This window comes from Eptatretus burgeri, chromosome 1, assembly GCF_056783735.1.
Source record: "Eptatretus burgeri isolate ZD-2024b chromosome 1, Ebu_testis_v1, whole genome shotgun sequence".
Taxonomy (NCBI): Eukaryota; Metazoa; Chordata; class Myxini; order Myxiniformes; family Myxinidae; genus Eptatretus; species Eptatretus burgeri.
The window spans coordinates 34,214,786-34,236,058 of NC_140961.1; the positions used below are offsets into that span (position 1 = coordinate 34,214,786).

Here is a 21,273-nt window from a genome sequence, read left to right on the forward strand (position 1 = left end):
TTGTTGCAACACTTATCACCATCCCCCTCACAGGTACAGAGTTCAGTGCAGGTGATATCATTATCTTTGCATGAACACCTTCGAGTACACGTACTACTTCTGCAGTTACACCAAACTGTCTGTATCACAGTCAGGGGCCAAATTGTCAGCTGTCAGGACTGGGACCCATCAATGCACTTCATGTTTTGATTTGCCTAATGTTGATGGATCTAACCATACCGGGTTTGATGTCAATGACTGACTCCACATATGGCACTGCAGATGAGCTCGTTAAATGTGCTCTGTGACTGCACCCAAAGTTGGTGGTAACTTTTCAACAACTTGCTTTGACTTCAGACTACTAAAACAATTCCAGCAAAGATCCTTCATCTCTGTGATTTGTTCAGTCTTCGAGCTGAATAGTGAACTGATCAGCTTCTCAGAGCCTGTTATCACCTGTTTTGTTGGTTGTTCTCCAATGCCGAGACCTCCAAGAGCTGTCAGCATTTCATCAGACGCCTTTGTGAAAAAAAAAAAAACTTTCCACCATACTGATTTGCTCTTGCCATACATCTTTCCAGTGGTGTCACAGCCACGAATAGTGTGGAAACCCCTTATAGCTGCTATTCGTATGGCAACAAGAGCATGATATATAGGTTGAAGGGCTACATACTTTCCTTTCCCACCCATATTCATGATGAGCTTTGTATCATAGCTAAGACTTGGTAACATTGATAATGCCAAGACCAAGACATCAGTATCTGGAGAGTATACGTGAACCTTCATCCAAACCCTGTGCAGTTTAGCAGCAGCAAATATCATGAGTGTGTCTGCCTCGTCGTGCGAGTGTTTCCTCTGTCTAAATCATCTGCACCTCTGCCATCTTTACCCTCACGTGTGACAATGATCACGTTGGTGGATTCAGACATGGTGATGACTGTTTTCCAGGTATATTGTCAATTGATCTTTGGTATATGCTGAGGAACTGCTGAGGAATGCTTGCATATCTCTGATGGCTGTGCAATCATCAACCATGTAGTCCATGATGCAAGACGATTTGCCACCTGTCCTACGACTTCATGTTGTTGCTTTGAGTGAATTTTTGACAGAGTAATTGCCAAAAACCACACACACGGATTCATACGTCAATCCTTTGCGGTCAATGGCTTTGACAAAGTAAGATGCCAAGTCATTACAGTTCTTTATGGCAGTTTTGAATACTGTCTGCTCAATGACGACAGCCATACCATCAATAACTAGAGCAGTTTGATCTGGCACATTTGAAGGCAACGACCATCCATTTCTGAGTCACTATCTGCATCCATCTGATGAATCAGCTCATGAGTCAGTTGTGACTTGTCTGTGCATGGATGCAGTAGACCTCCAGCTTGCACGAGTATTTTGTAGAAAGTTCATACATAACAACTACCTCTTTCAGGTCAACATCATGGGAAGATCATGATATGACAAGAAAGCGAGCAAACATCAATGCACATTCCTTCATCCCAATTTCTTGTTTCCCATGTTTTGATCTTATCTCCTTTCCAGCTTATGTCCACGTTTGTACTTTGACCTTCTTCATTTTGTCCCATCGATTTCCACGTCCTTTTACTGTCATTAACAAACTTCATACGCTTCCTTCCCTTTCGCTTCTGCAATCAGGATATTCTCAGAGATGTCCTGAGGAATTACCATGTTGTTTGTAATGTTGATCAGTTTATCTCTCATTTTATTTTCCATCACATCTACATCAAAGGGATTGTTTCGGATGATGACATCTTTGAGGCACTGAATTTTCCTTTCTTGTCGATCCAATTTCGAACGGCTAAAATCAGAATGATGGGATCTTTCTGCCACGCTGACAGAGCATCTGAAGGAGCTATCAGTTCAGCATAGTTGACATGCCACTGTTCATTTCCAGAGGTTCTAGAATGTGAGCAATTCTTTTGCCAACATGATGACTTCGGCAGACATGAAGTTGATCCTTGACAAACCTTGATCCCTGGCAAAAAAAAAAAATTCAGTTCTCTTAAATGATGATTTCCGAGATCTGGTGAATGGCTCCTCTGCAGAAATCGTTTCAGCATGCGGCCCCTGCAGTGACTTTGCTGACCGTCCTTTCCTTTTCCGAAGCAGACCAGTTTCTTCATTGGTGAGAGCCCTTGTATGACGCTCTTCTGATCGTTTAATACGGAATGCACTTGTACAATTCGCGTAACACGCTTTGTGCGACAAGATGTTATCCTTCAGGTCTGTTCGAGAGGAGCCCTGAAGCCGATCATTGATAACCACGAACTCATTCTCAACATATCCTGCTCTTTGGTTCACAACATTTAGCAGTTTATTAATGCAATCATCCCTTGGCTTGGTAATCACATTCTCAAGGCTCACACCCTGGCAGATAGTACAGTGTGAATAGTCCGTCTCCAATCTAGCTCGTTTGGTGTGTGTATCTGCCGTCTCAGCATGCATGATCTGGAAAAAAGAAAAAAAAACATGTACTCTCTGGGTTTAATATGGTGAAATGAGGAATTACATGCAGGTACATAAAACACTGATACAAATACAAAATTAAACAACCTGTTCAACATGTAATCCAACAATATATAATGAAATACTGTTGTGGTGATGGGTCTCGGTGGCGAACACGACCGCAAGGGTGAGCAGTAGAGTCGGCTCCACCGAACACACGGAATTTAGGTCGTACCTTTCAGATAAAGCCGAAAGGTCACGGGTCCCTTATCAGACCGAAGATCGCCTATAGGTCGACCCCGTGGGATCGGGTCAATTGCCAATTTCAATATACCTAAATAACCACGTCATCCAAACTACCGGGGAAATTCACCCTTGGAAGGATCTGCGCGATCCGGGCCATTACCGAGCCGGATTCAAGTCGTACCCCGAGCTGAGGGTACCATATTCCTGCCGGGCCGATTGCACGATTACGGCAACAATGAAGCCTCCAAATTCCCATTTGCAGCATGGCAAACCAATGGTAGAAAGGACAAGGATGAGTTGGTACATTCAACAAAAAGGAGAATTTATTTACAACAATAATTGGGGAACGAGGGGAGCACGTAAGAGCAGAGTTATCCGAATATAGCAAGGCAAATAATGTACAAGGAACACAGGCACTTAACAGTTTCTACGTATCGGACCGGGCCCACGGACACAGACACACACACACAAATACCGAGAAATGGACCCCATTGGGTCTTTATTGAAGGTCTCCAGCACGAGGGAAGGTGAGCTGGAGACCAGAGCTAGCTTGGACCTGACCACCTCGTGTGGTCTTCAACATTCTTGCTCGGCGGGACTCGAACCCGCAACAACGATGCCACTCCAAGAACCAGGGATGGAGGATGAAGGACGGACACCAGCCAGCATGAGGGCGGACAAGGCAGCGAGCACCAGCAGGCAAGGCCAGGCGATCCCAGACGATCCAACAGGCAAACCCCAACTGCCCCCAGTCGAATCGCGCCGATCAATTATCCACTCCCCGTCCAGGGGGGAGGGGACTCCCTCTCGTAACCCGCCCCCCCTTACTGGATGGTTTTGGCGCGTGATCCGCTCGTTGCCCCTGTGATTGGCCAAAAGGGGCGCCAAGTCCACTGATTGGACCGGGGGGGGGGGGCGTGGCAGGCGTCACGGCGGACCGCCCCTCAAACAGGAAGATGAGTAATATTGTCCTGCGTTGGCTCTCATTGGCTGAACGACGGCAAACTCGCTCGCATCTCTCCGATTGGTCGAGAGACGCCAAGTCCTTCATTGAACTCCACCCACCGTGAGCGTTATGGCGTCAGGATGGAGCGAAGGTGTTGTTGTTGTTGAAAATGTAAAAGAAAACCCTGACTATCAAAATAATTCCGCAGCGCACGAACATTTAATCACCCATTAGATACAGGGGATGGATTCCAACTATACACATATAGTTAACGAAATAACTGAGCTACGGGGACCTGTCTGTTGTGTGCTCATGGCTGCCAGATTCGTAACAACACCAGTCGGTTGTTGTGCCCATTTTATCATAAAAAGATCATAAAAAGGCCAGTCTGAATTCATAAAAATCAATCCTTCCTACATATTTATCAGATAAACATACAACGATAAACTTAATCCAACCTGAAATGCTCTCAAAAAAATTCTCAATCCAGTTCTAAATTGAGAAATTTATTATACAAGTAAAATTTACACAAATTTTAGTTCAATTTTAAGATGGCTTGCCATACCATAAAGATGAGAAACTGTCAAAGAATTTTTTTTTCTTCAAATTATAGCTCCAGAACAATAAAATAAACCACATTTGAAAAAAAAAAAAAAACATCTCGATGAAATTTCCACGTTAGTCAGATTTGTGACGTCACCAAACAGACTCGAGATTACGTATTATTATCCGGATCCAATTACGCATCAATTACGTCCACTATTAAGTAAACACACCAACACAAAAACCACACATCGAAACAGTTTGTGCCAAGGGTCTGGCACGTCCGATTGCTCTTTCCAGTTCAATTATTCCAAGTGGTTTGAACAGAAACAAAAACAAAAACTTACTGATCACCGATTGGGCCTCCGATTGGCCGCACATCGCTTTGGCCTTTTGTTTCGACCTACAAATCCACATGAGTGGGACATCTTCGACAGCAAGAGGATTACGGTTTGAAAGAGACCGGTGGGATGGACATGTGACACTTCTTTCTCATCATGAGAACATCTGTGCCGACGATGCAATCCATCGGGCTGTAATACTTTGTACTTTCCGTACGCATTTAACACGACAGTTCGCTGAAGTTTACACATTCGTACATGTTGTTCTAAAATTATAATCACCACTAATAGTAATAGTATCTCCAAAAACTTTGCTTATATCGACCAAGGAAAATAATTATATAATAATAATCCACGTGAGGTAAAATAAATTAATAATTTAATTATATAATAATCCACGTGAGGTAAAATAAATTAATAATTTAATTATATAATAATCAGCGTGAGGTAAAATAAATTAATAATTTAATTATACGAGTGCGGGCCTGTACGTGCGTGCCCGTACGTGCAACAAAAAAAGAAGAATTGTGGCGTCAATCGTGACGTCATAGTACCATGTACTGTCATTGGTTTGGTAAATAAATGGCCATAACTTGGGAGCCACTTGTCCGATTAATATCAAACCTTGAAAAAGGCACATCCTCAGGTCCCCAGCAATATACCTGGCAAGTTTCAATTAGATCCGACCAGTGGTTGTCGAGAAACAGCGGTCGCAGACACGACACACACAGAGATGGCTGGAATTATAGATAGACAAGTGCATGCCCGTAGGTGCGTGGCCGTAGGTGTGTGGCCGTACGTGCAACCCCCCCCCCCCCCAAAAAAAAAAACTTTCAAACTGCGTGCCAGAAACAACAACCTCACAAGCCGTTCCTTCACTCTCACATACCCGTACGTGCAAAAAATAAATAAATATATATATATATATATATACTTTAAAACCGCTTGCCAGAAACAACCACACAAGCCGTTCTTTCGCTCTCGCGTGGCCGTACGTGCAAACCCCCCCCCCAAAAAAAAAAAAAAAAAAAAAAAAAAAAAAAAACTTTAAACCTCGTGCCAGAAACAACAACCACACAGGCCGTTCCTTCGCTCTCGTAAACGACGACTGGATTGCGGCATTGTGTTTATAAATGCGCATAAGAAATCGAGAAATTATTAGAATACAGTAAGTCATCACTATCCAGAAGTAGTGCGTGCCCGTACGGAATGTTCACATCATTCCACGAATTATCGCTTTCATTGAAGTTACAACTGCTGTGATACTTACACACACAGAGTTGATTAAAATCCAAATTAAAATCAAGTTTACCTCCCTGTCTTTGCTAGCCATGACATTCGCTGCCATTGACCATTGCCACTCCTATGCCTTGATGAGGCGACAGGGTACGATTTGTAGGAGACCTGAAAGTACAGTGTCATTAGGTATTCCATGTTCGAATTGTTTTAGTTTGAAAATAGTTTTAAAAATATATATAGTTTGCAAAGCATACCAGCAAATCGAGATGCATTTCGTTGGCAAGCATGTTGAGTAGAGCTGAATTCCTTAACACTTCCAAAGGCCACACCGTTTTGACAATTGGAAACAAAAAAAAAGTTGTGCACTTTTTTGATAAATTATTTTCGGAACAATTTTTCTTCAATAAATAAATAATTTTAAAAACATCTCCATGTACACATTTATCTCGTTAGCACCTCTTCATAAACAACATTGCTGAGGAAACGGCACTTCTTCTTAGTTTCCTCATCCAGGGCAAGAATGCGAAGGCTGCTGGATCTGCCAACGTTTTGATAAATTATGAGTTTTAATGGCCAATTATTCAATTAGCACCAACGTATTTTGCCTTTTCGCAAGGAAAAACACAAAGAGAAGAGAAAAAACGTGTAATGGCAAACGCGGCTGAGGTTTTCTTCCCCATTGGCCACGCCAACGCAACGTGTCCTGTCATTGGTTGGTAAATAAATGGCCATAACTTGGGAAACACTTGTCCGATTAATATCAAATCTTGAAAAGGCACATCCTCAGGGCCCCAGCAATATAGCTGGCAAGTTTCAATTAGATCGGACGAGTGGTTGTCGAGAAACAGCGGTCACAGACACACAGATTGCTGGAATTATAGATAGATAATAATCCACGTGAGGTAAAATAAATTCATTATATAATAATTCACGTGAGGTAAAATAAATTAATAATTAAACTCCGCCATCGAAGATGGACAGAGGTTACTGTTTTCACCCCTGTCTGTTTGTTTACTTATGAAATCAGTATATTGATGACTTCCATCATCTGTTTGTGTGTTTGTTTGTGTGTGTGTTTGTTTGTTTAACCTCCGCCATCGAAGATGGATGGAGGTTACTGTTTTCACCCCTTTCTGTTTGTTTGTTTGTTTGTGAACAATATTACGGAAAAACTCCTCGACGGATTTCGACGAAACTTGGTGGGGGGGAGGGGTTAGGTCTGGTCCAAGGATCATGCCATTAGATTTTGGACTTGGTCCAAAATCAAATATGGCCGCTATGGTGGCCAATTTGAAAAAATATTTGAATTTTTTTTTTTGCATTTCTACATGTTTAAGTGATTTCCACCCCCCCCCCCCCAAAAAAAATTGTTCGAGAAAAAAAAAATTTTGCAACTTTTTTTTTTCAACATTGATTTCTTTTTTTTTGCATTTCTACATGTTTTAAGTGATTTCAACCCCCCCCCCCAAAAAAAAATTGTTGGAGAAAAAAAAAATTGCAAATTTTTTTTCAACAAAATTTCGATTTTTTTTTTTGCGTTTCTGCACGTTATAAGCGATTTCCAACAAAAAAAAAACATGCCAAAATTATAATTGCGGCTGCTTTTGGAACTTCAGGTGGATATACCCACGTAAAATCAATTTCTGTCTCAAGGAATCTAGTTATGACGAATGAATTGAGTATGTAAAAGTTAAAAGTAAAAGGGAAAGTTGCAAACTATAACTCTGTGTGCACTGTTGACGTCAAATTGAATGAATAGGATATCAGGTTCACTTGAGTGACCGAGCAGTATTGGCGGCAGAGGTTTTGCACTCCACCGAGTGCTCCCCCTCGAGTTTAATTATATAATAATCCACGTGAGGTAAAATAAAATAATATAATAATCCACATGAGGTAAACTAAATTAATAATATAATAATCCACATGAGGTAAAATAAATTAATAATTTAATTATATAATAATCCACATGAGGCAAAATAAATTAATAATTTATTTATATAATAATCCACCTGAGGTAAAATAAGTTAATAATATAATAATCCACGTGATGTAAAATAAATGAATAATTTCATTATATAATAATCCACGTGAGGTAAAATAAATTAATTTATTTATATAATAATCCACCTGAGGTAAAATAAATTAATAATTTTATTATATAATAATCCACGTGAAGTAAAAGAAATGAATAATTTAATTATATAATAATCCACGTGAGGTAAAATAAATTAATAATTTAATTATATAATAATCCACGTGAGGTAAAATAAATTAATAATTTCATTATATAATAATCCACGTGAGGTAAAATAAATTAATAATTTCATTATATAATAATCCACGTGAGGTAAAATAAATTAATAATTTCATTATATAATAATCCACGTGAGGTAAAATAAATTAATAATTTGATTATATAATTATCCACGTGAGGTAAAATAAATTAATAATTTAAATATCACGACGTATCATTTGGTGATGTGCGGTAGTAAATGTGGTCAAGGTTTCAACTATCCGTTGACGCACCGTGTACGTTACGTTTGATAGTCCTTATCGGATCGAACTGCACGATGTGCGACTTACGTAAAAGGCCAACGGATTCAGACGGACAGACAGCAGCCATGGACGGAAGAACGAGCCTCCGTCACTCTAAGCTTCTTTTAGACCCCCTGTTTCGTCTTCAAACGTCCATAAAACCGTTTTTCCACAACGCTATTAATCTCTCTCCCGCCTATCAAGATCTTCCCTCCCTCACGATTATTCCTCACGTATGCCTCAAACCGTTGTGTCAATCTTCGCCTTTCGCTCCGCCTTCTCACTTTGACCACGCCTCCTGCTTCTCTTTTGTTGAGGAAAACGATGTAATTTTAAATTTCCTGATCTGTGTGTGATTCGAAACTTTATATTTTGTTGTAATCATATCCGTCTCGCGCGTTAATATCTTACATATCGGAAATTTTATATAATATAAACGACAAAAATATTTTTTGTTTATACACCGCCTAAGTAACCAAATCTTATTCGTGTTCAGTAAATTTCGTTAATCATTTTCTTTTCCTCAGCATTTTCTTTATTTTACGAATTAAAACGAAATAACTTCCCTGGTTTGCTGGTTTCGGTGACTTTTATTCTGACGGTCTTTCAAAGCAAAGCGCGTCGACGGGGTCTGAAAATTTTAAACGACCGGAGAAACAGAAACGGTGCGTTATCGCTTCACGCTCGATCGTTTCCAATTGAGAGACACATCAGCCAAAGGTACTCATTGTATATAATAATTATACGTCATTGCGCTCCGAGAGGCGAATCTCGAGGCGTGTGACGCAACCGACATGTTCCCATGAGACTTTCTCACGTGTAAAAAAAAAAAAACAGGTGCACTCTGAAGTCCACTTCACATTTATAAATAGTTTCATGACTTCCAGTAACACAAAGCTCGAAGGAACCGGTCTTCACCTTCGAGAGATTGGGCCAAAATCGACATATAATATTAAACTTTCAATATAATATATATTTATATTGTATATAATATATATTTCAAAAAATTGTGGACGAGTTGATTGATTGGATGACAAGAATGACGTCTCAGGTGTTTCAGGTCCGAATCCATATCCAGCTTATCAACGGGATACGACACGTATTAATCTGTTCATCCCACTGTAGTTATCTTCGTATCAGCAGCAAAGATGAGCCTTGGAAAGTGGTGTCATCATCAGTTGATGATTTTCCCATCACGATATGAAATATTAATTACCCATTTATCACAGAACCCCTTGAAGTGTGTGTGTGTGTGTGTGTGTGTGTGTGTGTGTGTGTGTGTGTGTGTGTGTGTGTGTGTGTGTGTGTGTGTGTGTGTGTGTGTGTGTGTGTGTGTGTGTGTGTGTGTGTGTGTGTGTGTGTGTGTGTGTGTGTGTGTGTGTGTGTGTGTGTGTGTGTGTGTCCAGTCATCCTTGATCAAACATCATGTTCACCTATACCTGTACCTGTACACGCTCTATAGTCCAACATTCATGAACCGTGTCCTGTCATGGGTTCCATTCTTTGCTTCATAAACCATTGGATCAGTGATTCACGAACATCATTTGATCGATATGTAAAAGGAGCCCAGCTTGATCTCCATCATGAACACACTATTATTGTAAAGATTTTTGGTTTTTTTTATATTCAAAGTCGAGGCTCGTGGAAGAGCGAGAACACTGAACATATCAGAACGTAACAGAACAAAAGGAACGGTAGAGAGAGGGAGGGGGGGGAAACACCACCAGCATGGTTGAAGGATTACATAGAGGGAGACTTGGACAAATTGGGGAAGTGGGGAGGAAAGAAGGGTGAAGGGGGATGCACGGAGTGGACAAGATGGATACAGTTCAAGCAAACTCTAACGAAGGGTAAACTGGAAATTTGGAAGGAGGTGGGCTTCAGTTAGCTTCAGTTAGCTGGGGGTAGTTGAACGGGGGTAAGTTGTCATTGCTATTCAATCAGAGGCAAAGTTAAAGCCATGCAACCCACGTGACTGCATGGGGCCCCGACACAACGGGGGACCCCCACACGAACGATCGTGGTCCACAAACTTTCGAGACGCGGTCCCTGATGGTGTGGTCTCACTTTGCCGACAAAACGTATCAACTTGTGATAAACACAGGGCAAAGCAAATCCTCCATCTCAGGTAAATAAAGCACTGTGATGTCATGAATCTATTAAAAACATGTTTTCCCTGATGTTTAACTGGACAGGATTATTACATCATTATGGGGTTTGGTTAGTAGAGAAAGCAGGTTAAGTGTAATAATAAGAACTACGTTTAATGTATACAAATGCAACAATATTCACAATAATAGGAAACACAGTTGCGCACATACCTCCACCACGTTATGCCTGATCCACGAGAACATATCGGGCCCAATACATTTTTGAAATATCATGCTATATATCGTTTTTGGACCAATCTCACAATGGTGAAGAATCACTTTAAAATTAAACAATTGTCGTGTCCATATTCAGATCACCAAATTCGAATTATTTCTTCATTGTCACACACCCAACGTGTCCACCAAGGTTTGTCCGAATCCGTCAACAACTTTTTGAGATTTTGCGCTGCATATCGTTTTCGGCCCCATCTCTCAATGGTGAAGTTCATCACTTTAAATATTCTAGTAGTCGGATCCGGATCCAGATCCAGATCTTCACCAAAATCTAATCAGTTCGTCCTTGTCACACACCGAACCTGTCCACAAAATTTCATCTGGATTCGTCCACAACTTTTTGAGATATCCTGCACAAAGACAAACAAGAAAAAAACGTCGTGCAGAGCACGACACTTGCAAAATCCACCCTCCTCTCCAAAGATTGACATGGATACATCAAATTGTCCATGTCCTCTCCAAAGATTGACATGGATACATCAAATTGTCCATGTCCAAAAATTGACATGGATACATCAAATACATCAAAATTAAGATTAAAATTCACAGTCTTAATCAAAGTTCAGGTCAATCGGATGAAAATTGATTATTCTTCAGATTGAAATTGATGACTTTAGAAGTTTGACCTTGAGTTGACCTTTGCCCTTTTGACCTCAAAAATAGTTGGTTTCCAAATTCAGCGATGTACTTTGCAATTGCTGCTTCACTTACAGGTTAATCAGATGAAAAATGATGATTTTTCAGATGAAATTTGATGATTTTAGAAGTTTGACCTTGAGTTGACCTTTGACCTTAAAGTAGTTGCTTTCCCAATTCAGTGATGGACTATGCAATTCATGTTCAACTCTCAAGTTAATGGGATGTAAATTGACGATTTTTCAGATGAAATTTGATGATTTTAGAAGTTTGACCTTGGGTTGACCTTTGACCTTAAAGTAGTTGCTTTCCCAATTCAGTGATGGACTATGCAATTCATGTTCAACTCTCAAGTTAATGGGATGTAAATTGACGATTTTTCAGATGAAATTTGATGATTTTAGAAGTTTGACCTCGAGTTGACCTTTGACCTTAAAATAGTTGCTTTCCCAATTCAGCGATGGACTATGCAATTCATGTTCAACTCTCTAGTTAATAGGATGTAAATTGATGATTTTTCAGATGAAATTTGATGATTTTACAAGTTTGACCTTGAGTTGACCTTTGACCTTAAAATAGTTGCTTTCCCAATTCAGTGATGGACTATGCAATTAATGTTCAACTTTCAAGTTAATGGGATGTAAATTGATGATTTTTCAGATGAAATTTGATGATTTTAGAAGTTTGACCTTGGGTTGACCTTTGCCCTAAAAATAGTTGCTTTCCCAATTCAGTGATGGACGATGCAATTCATGTTCAACTTTCAAGTTAATAGGATGTAAATTGATGATTTTTCAGATGAAATTTGATGATTTTTGAAGTTTGACCTTGGGTTGACCTTTGACCTAAAATAGTTGCTTTCCCAATTCAGTGATGGATTATGCAATTCATGTTCAACTCTCAAGTTAATGGGATGTAAATTGACGATTTTTCAGATGAAATTTGATGATTTTACAAGTTTGACCTTGAGTTGACCTTTGACCTTAAAATAGTTGCTTTCCCAATTCAGTGATGGACTATGCAATTAATGTTCAACTTTCAAGTTAATGGGATGTAAATTGATGATTTTTCAGATGAAATTTGATGATTTTAGAAGTTTGACCTTGGGTTGACCTTTGACCTAAAAATAGTTGCTTTCCCAATTCAGTGATGGACGATGCAATTCATGTTCAACTTTCAAGTTAATAGGATGTAAATTGATGATTTTTCAGATGAAATTTGATGATTTTTGAAGTTTGACCTTGGGTTGACCTTTGACCTAAAATAGTTGCTTTCCCAATTCAGTGATGGATTATGCAATTCATGTTCAACTCTCAAGTTAATAGGATGTAAATTGATGATTTTTCAGTTGAAAATTGATGATTTTAGAAGTTTGACCTTGAGTTGACCTTTTGACCTCAAAATCGTTGGTTTCCCAATTCAGTGACACAATATGCTAATTTTGTTCAGATTTCAAGTCAATCGAATGAAAAATGACGATTTAATAAATATGACCTCAAGATGACCTTTGACCTCAAAATTAATGGGCTTCTCAGTTGAGACTACCTCTACAACTTGGTGAAGTTTCATGATGATCAGTTTAGAATTGTGATCTGCAGGCAACAAACAGACAAACAGACAGAATAACAAAATCGACTGACCAACATTGTTTGAAAAATCTTCAATTTTGCAAGTTACAGAGAGACAAACAAACAGACAGACAGACAGACAGGGGTGAAACCATAACCTCCTTCACCTTCGGTGGCAGAGGTAAACATTTATGTACTTCCTAAAGATGTTCAGCTCTCTCAAGCTGCTGTATATACACACCTTTCCAGGGGGGGGGGGGCGGGGGAGGTAATAAAACTGGAATTCTTCCGGATTTTTTGCAATCAAGTCTCATGCAACATCGGCTAAGCGAGTGTGAAAATAACAGAGTCCTACTCGTGATACAATTAAGGGTTCTGAAGGTCACTTGAGATATCCTATCCCAACACTACCGGGAGCGGCGCTGCACGGTACACATTTACGAAGATAAAAATTAGCATCACCCCACCTTTCGGAATTCCAAGGGTATGTTCCATTGCCAATCAGCTTGCAGAATGCTCGTCAAGTGGCTTCAGCACTCCAATCAAATGGTTAATAAGGAACTGCTGGTTTGGCAAGCGATAGCAATTTGATTGGCAATGGAACACACTTCTGGTGGGTGAGGCGGGGGAGGGGCAAATTAAATGGCTACAACCTTTACCATATGACCCGTAGTCCTCTTGGCAAGTTTGATTGGTTGAGATTGCACAAGTAAAGACTGAATACGTGGACGTCAGGCAGATGGACACCAGATTGTGTATTTCAGTGTGATGACAAATTGATGGGGCTCACAAGGACCCCACTGGCCCACTATGGGGTTTTGCATGGGGCCCCCAAATGACGATATTGCCACCCCCTGCCTACTATAATACAAATGGTACCATTGGAAAGGTAATAATCCCTTTACTTGGAACAAAATTCATTCGTTTAATCACAGGTTTACCTCTTTTAAACTCTTCTTTTCTTCTGGTTGGTGAACTCTATTCTGGATGGGGTTCAATCATCTGGACCTTCAAGCAAGCAGTGAATCGCATCTCGAGTCACCACCCACCCCTCCCCCATTCACATTGTTTTCTACCCTCATTAATCCCTAACTCAACCCTGTTACTTGTACATTACCATTTCCTCCCCTCCTCTCTCTACTCTCATCCTATTCATTCATTCATTTCTTTGAATCGTATTAATCTGTTCATCCCACTGTAGTTATCTTGTTGTGTCCAACCGTTGTCCCAAACCCAGTCCAGAACCTTTTTGCCCTCCAGCAGTTCTCTTTTCATTGAGGCTTCATTTTGTATACAACCCTCTCCCCCCACCCCCACTAAAAACCCAGTGTTTCCAGGATAGAGGAAGAAGTGGGAATTTGAGTTTTCATGGAGCGCTTCCAGGATGGTAACATTTATTATTCCACCACAGTAGGAACCGTTTAAAAGGACACGAAAAGAGCACACAAACAACAACCACAGCCACAACAACAATTATGGTTTATAATTTAATAAAACATCCTTTTTCACGCGTCTTACAACATTTTACATCCTCATTAACATACACAGCAAGACATACAATATGTTTGTGAAGTACAATATGGTGTCTTTTGATTAAATCCATTAGCAAAGCAATTAGTGGCACGCCTTGGTTCAGTTAGCAAGCAGCTTGAAGTTGCTCACCAAGTGAAACGTGCGGTGTGTGTTTTGGTTGAAACAAGAATTCAGTGTAAATATTCAGTATGCCAATATCACAGTGGGTAGTCGGTAACCTTACTGGCAACCTCGTTGCATTCTACCAGCTAAGATTTCCAATCCATACTTGCTGTACCCTCTGGCATACTGCTTGAGAGCGAGGGTGAAATTATGGAAGCTCTGCTGGGAAACGGATTTAGGGACATTTTGGGCCTACCGCCTGACGGAAGATCACCGAAGTTCTTTCCATGCCAACCAACCACCTCCAGGCAGTCCAGGCATGTATCCCTCTCCACATCGCTTCTTCAGTCCCCAACCTGCCCCCTCTCTCTATTCTCCCTATAGCTTTGCTTTCGGCAGTTTCCATTGGGTATTTCTCAAAGCATTTCCTTCTCATATTCCCATTGATTGATCACGAAATCAGGAGTTTCACTTTCCAACATCAGTTTCGCTTTGGGATATTAGTTTTGATTCGTCATTGCAACTTGTGATGTGATGAGAATGGTGCAAGAAAAAGGTCGTCAAAAACCAATGTTGGAGGAATGTTTTTCCTGATGTCCTAAGGGGTCTAAAGTGTCTTAAAGGAGACCTCAAACACTCAGACCACCTCATTGCTAATGTATTCCTTGAAACCCTACAATGTAGATATGATGTTTCTTTTCCGATTTCCATATTATAAAGTAGGTAATTTTGCGATTAAAAGTCGAAATCTTCTTTTTCAGATTAGACATGATGTCGCATCAGGAAGTCCACCATCATATCCATATTGTCTCCAGGTATGATTTAACTCAAGCGGCGAATAATTTTCGATTTTTCACAAATATGCCAAGTCAACGCGTCCTTGGTGGTTATAGTAATACAAACCGAGACGGTTTCATGCTACACCAAAGGCCGAAAGACCCAAAGTTTGCCAGAAACTGGACAAGGTTTGTCCGAAATACCTGAGTGTGGATCGGGCCTATACAATGTTCACTTTTGTGCTCTGAACGTTTTACAGAGCACTGTTATGAAACAACAGAGATGACTATATATTGTGGTTATCTGCCACGATTGAGAGGATGCCGTCCCTACAATTAAGTGTAAGAAACATCCGTCGCTCGAAACTGTAACACCATCTCTGCCACGCTACCAGCACATGTACACGGACTATTTGAGCAGTAAATCAAACACCTGTTGCCATTGCCCAGCAGTTACCACATGAGCACCTGAAAATAATTATCTATAATCAACACAAATTTCTGCAAGTCAAATGAACCACCGTCTATTTATAGTGGAGAGAGAGCATGTATCATCATCTTCAACTCCTCCGAGAGGATTTGACCTCGAATGTTAAAAAATATATAAAAAATTCAGGGTCCCTTCCCTCCACCCCGTCTCAACCCTTACCCCTCCACAATCCCCCCATCAACCATCACCCCCCCCCACTGCCCCCAAGCACCACTCTGCCTTCCACTGGGGGTAGGGGGGGACATCAACACCTCACAGACACAACGGAAGGACACGGCACAGGCGTGGACGCAAATGGCGTTCAGATAAAGTATGAAATGGGACGATCCAGTAACATGGAAGATACCTAGTCAGCCTGCAACAAAGAGACAAAGCATTCGTCAGCCATTTTGTCCACCAGTGTCCGAGTGCGCCTGGGCGGTGTCGGCTGTCAGGTGATGACGGATATTTCTGCTCGAGTAATATAACTGATTTATCAATAAATAAAAAATCTCTCCAATTGAACGGAAAATCAAACCTTACCGAGCTGTAGTGAACATGTGACGAGCATTTTCATCTTCACGAACACTTTTGCCTTCTTTGTCTGAATCGCTCACACAAGGCTCAAAACGATTTGGCTCCACAATCCCCCAAAAGTGTTTCTATTACTAATTTTGTCTCCAATAGTTTCTTCAACATCCTGCAGATCAGTTTCAACACACGTGCATACTGAGAACCTTCAGAGTTACTGATGACGGTGAAATCAGTATCGAAATCTGAGGTTAAGGTTGAAATATATTGTGACGTCCACGGGACTTGAACAGTCCCGCCAACGTAGAATGAGCCGAAACGATGGAGGCGGTTTATTTATTTATAACCCAAACATGGCGGTTCTAATCGCTCTACCGCAAACGGGACGAGGAAGGTGGCACGAGTCGCTTTTCACTGAGTTGATGATGTTTATTTGTTTTTATTATTACCAGAAATAACAAGACTCGGCAAGAAGAGGGATCCGGGGCGATTCGACGGGATGGTGTGGGATCGGGCGTGGGGAAAAACACAGACAATTCCAATGAATATACAGTTCTCAATCCCTCTAAGGCGCCAAGAACACACACACACACACACACACACACACACACACACACACACACACACACACACACACACACACACACACACACACACACACACACACACACACACACACACACACACACACACACACACACACACACACACACACACACACACACACACACACACACACACACACACACACACACACACACACACACACACAAAACGTAGCTATTTCTGGTGGTCAGGCTGGACCGTGGTGTGGACGCAACTGTCCCTGGATCGGCGTCGGACGAGCTGGCCTTGCTCTCGTCAGGGGGGCAGGAGAAACCGTGGTGCTGTCGACCTCCTGGTCTTGGCCCAAGTCCGCTCACAGCCGCCAGGGAACCAGTTCTGGCGCCAAGTTGCGAGCAGGAGAGGGAGGCAGGTCCACCCGCCGTTCGACCCCGTACTCCGAGTCAGCAGAACCCCAGAGCCAACCAAGGTGAGGCACGAGGCTCAGCAAGGCTCCAAGACACGATGAAGAACACGATCGAATCAGCACAACAACAAGGACGCTCTCTGCGCAACAGCCTCCACACCAAAAAACACACGATCTTTCTGTCCCGATCTTCTTCCTCTTCCTTTTCGACCCCGAACAGAACCTTTTTATCCTCCTGCCCTCGTCACTTCCAATCGAGACGTTTATTGGCCCACCGCCGTCGCCTTCTGCCAATCGTGATCACGGGGCGGAGCCATCCGCTGCACTGTCCTGTGACGTCACGGCCAGCCTCCAGAGAATACCAAAAGGGGTTTACGCAGACACACTTACCCTACCCCGTGTCCCTATGTAATTACGTGACAATTATCATTTCCCCCTTGAAGAAATGAACATTTACTAGACAACTTATCACCACTGAATTGCTACTTATTACATCGAGATCCTGGTAAACTCGAACAGCATGGCATACCTAGTTAAACATCCTAATTACCCTTTGAATGCATACCCCCCCCCCTCAAACGTAACAATATGTAAAGCCGCCATTTGGATCATGGTGAGTTCATAATGTGACGTCACTGGTGAAATTCAAAAATTGACACTCTCGGGCTTTTTTCGACACTTTGTGATTGGCAAAACAAAAAAACCCAAAAATTTTCCCCTTCTTTTTTGCATTCCCCTTTAAGGGTCTTAAAAAGGTCAAAAATGGTCTAATGATTCCTAAAAGGTCTAAAAGGGGTGTAACGGTGCAAAGAGTGTAAAAATCTTCTGGGTCGAAAGTGTCTTAAGGGTCCTTAAGGGTTCTAAAGTGTGTCATTGATCAAAAGGGTCTTAAAAGTTCTATAGGTCTGAAGGGTTGAAAAAGCTCCATAGGTCTGAAAAGGGTCTAAATGGGAATGAAGGGATCTAAAGGCTCTGAACACAGTATAAATGGGTAGGAAAGGATTTAAAGGGTGTAAAGGTCTCAGGGGTCTTAGCCGAAGGGGTGTGTCGGAGTAAAGCTGGAGTACGGAAATTAACCTGGGAGTGCAACACGACAATAATGGACCAAATGACCTCCTCCTGACTATATAAAATCCCCTACTTCGGCGCATAGTGGTCAAAAAAAATCTGATCCCAGAAAGTGAGCTCGAGCTCCATAAAGGCGTTAATCTTGTGAGCTCAAATCAGTAAGGTCACAAACAAACTAACATTTCACTTTTACATACAGTATATATACTAGCATGGTACCCGTCACTGACGAGCTCGTCGACGTCTCACCTCAAATGAGTGTGTATTGGTAGAAAAGGGAAGTCAATAAGTATTCAGTGTGCAGATGTCGCAGTAGGTGGAGCTGGTAACATTGGCAACCTCGTTCCATTCCACCAGGGAAGATTTCCAATCCATGCTTGTTGTACCTCCTAAGTATTGCTGCGGAGTGAGGGTGACATTCTGAAAGCTTCTCTGGGAAACTAATTTTGGCACGTTTCGGGCCTACCGCCTGACGGAAGATCACCGAAGTTTTTTCCATGCCAACCGACCACCTACAGACACCTATCCCTCTCCACATCACTTCTTCAGACCCCCAAATTGCCACCTATCTCTATACTCCTCATGGCTTTACCTGCATCAATTTCCACTCGTCGTTTGTCAAGAGCATTTCATTCTGGTTTCCCATTCGACGAGCCATGGATCATTCATTTCATTTAATTTTCAACATCAGTTTTTCTTTGTGATATCAGTTTCGATTAATCCGATTCATTGTGTGATCGACTTGATGTTTTGATTCATCATTTCAATACAACGTGAATGGTGCATGAAAAGGTCATCAGAAACGATTTTCAGGGGATTATTCTTCGCCTTTCTCAGGGGGTCTAAAGTGGTTTAAGAGTCTTAAAAGGTCAAAAAAGCATCTAAAAGGTCTGACGGTGAAGCGGTGTAAAGACGAAAGGGGTCTGAAGGGTTTTTAAAGGGTCTAAGGGGTCTAAATGAGATGAAGGGTCAAAGGGATTCAGTTATTGTATGTGGATACTATTTCATTCATGGGAAAAAGGAACCAATTAGCATAAGCCATAAAGGCATATTCGTTTCTTTATTAACTCGGCTGGTGCCCCCACCAACTTCCTTCCCCCCCCCCCACACAAACGACCCAAATTCTCCTCCCCAAAACGTGCACGACAACATTGTGTCTCTAACTTTTTGGTCAGATTCCCCTCGCAGCTCCTTGAACCCCCAATCCATGTTACTACTGTACCATGGAGTAAAGTGGGTGGATTAATTCGCCTGTGGTGGTCAAGAAAACTGCTAGATTTGTGAAATCTAGCAGATCATCCCCACATTGTGATGGCCACAGTCAGTTCAGGCAGTCATGGGGTAAGACCCATGAACCCCCAGCATGTATGCTCGGTGCAGTCAGAAGGCAAGCAACACATGGCAACGGTTGAGTGAGAAAGAAAAACAACATAACGGAACAAAGCATAGTGTGGACAAATGGATTGAGGATGCAGGAGAGAGACAGACAGAGACAGAGACAGAGACAGAGACAGAGACAGAGACAGAGACAGAGACAGAGACAGAGACAGAGACAGAGAGAGAGAGAGAGAGAGAGAGAGAGAGAGAGAGAGAGAGAGAGAGAGAGAGAGAGAGAGAGAGAGAGAGAGAGAGAGAGAGAGAGAGAGAATTGGTTAACAAAAGCAAGAGGCAGGGTGTGATCTAATGTGTGACTAACAAGTCTGCTGACCTGCCGGGAAACCATGACACAGACACATGAGGGGAAGGCGAAGTGAGTGCGTGTGCGATTTCGAGAGGGAGAAGCAGAGCAAACAGCCTGGTAAGTGTCTGCAGCACATTTCTCAACTTTTAAAGTTCTTTATACTTTTAAAAACATCATTATTATTACTGCAATGGTATTTGTATTGCTCAATTTGTTACAATTGTTTTTTTTGTTACATTTGTTACAATTTGGTATTTGTTACAATTGCTCATCAGCACTTCACTGGAACAACTGCAGTACGAAGTGAAAGTACTTCTAATCTGTATTTTGAACGTGCTGATGCGATTGTGGTCGTGGAAGTGACATTCCCAACTGATGTGTCCTCTCATTTCCTTATCGATGGGTCAAACGTGTCATGTGGATGTGGTACTGCGAGATGTGTTATCCTGTACTATGTACATGACAACCGCTTAAACCATTATGGTACGACTTGGAAGGACCGACAGGAGCACACCACTCACCCCTGAGATGTCGAGCCGAGGGTTCAAATCTCGGGCCAACTGTAAACTGTCATCCTGGTGCTTCACAACGGGGCGAGTCATCAATTTGTGTACCTTCCACTTCAGCCGGAGGACCTCATCTGCCATCATTGTTGGTCCTCGAGATCCCATGGTATATTTCGCGGAGAGTAGGCGAGTTATCGACTACATCCTGAACCAATTACAAATTCTTCCCTGTCGCTGAACATCATTCCTGGCCAGCCGGTTCGTGCAGGACTTGGGCCAGCAGCTTCTGGACTGGCTCAAGTCCAGAACAAAAAGGTAGGAGCATTTGGGGATTTCAAGAACAAGAAAGACCGATTACGTAATCAGCTTGCAGGGTGGTTCCACCACTACCAAACTCGGTCGTGTAATGGTTAGCGTTGGAGTATGTAGCGACTGCTCTGAGTCTGGGAGGTCGGTGGTTCGAACCTGACTCCCATTCGAGTCAGACCAAAGACTTTTTTTTTAAACATTAGTACGTGCTGCTTTCTTGATTGATGCTCAGCATTTAGAAAGGACAGAGCATGGACAAACAAGTCTACATTGACAACCATTGCACAGGCTCCATGAGCCTATAATGCCTTCTGAAGTTGAAGTTCGTTGGAAGGGAACTCGTATTTTTATCACTGAAACACACTTGTACCTTTGTGCCGTTACTGACTCACACTGTAGTTATCACTGGAACAGCTCCCTGATAACAAAATGAAAACAA

General features: G+C 41.8%; 1 protein-coding gene across 2 annotated transcripts in view; it reads right to left on the reverse strand.

The window, feature by feature from the left end:
* Positions 1-8,570, reverse strand: part of WSB1 (WD repeat and SOCS box containing 1) — a 30,414-nt gene extending 21,844 nt beyond the window's left edge. For both annotated transcript variants that reach the window (XM_085878521.1, XM_085878513.1), the window contains exon 1: positions 8,350-8,570. In XM_085878521.1, the coding sequence (XP_085734647.1) occupies positions 8,350-8,389 (40 nt within the window). In that variant the 5' untranslated portion in view covers positions 8,390-8,570. The remainder of the gene's footprint in view (positions 1-8,349) is intronic.
* Positions 8,571-21,273: the final 12,703 nt, after the last annotated feature.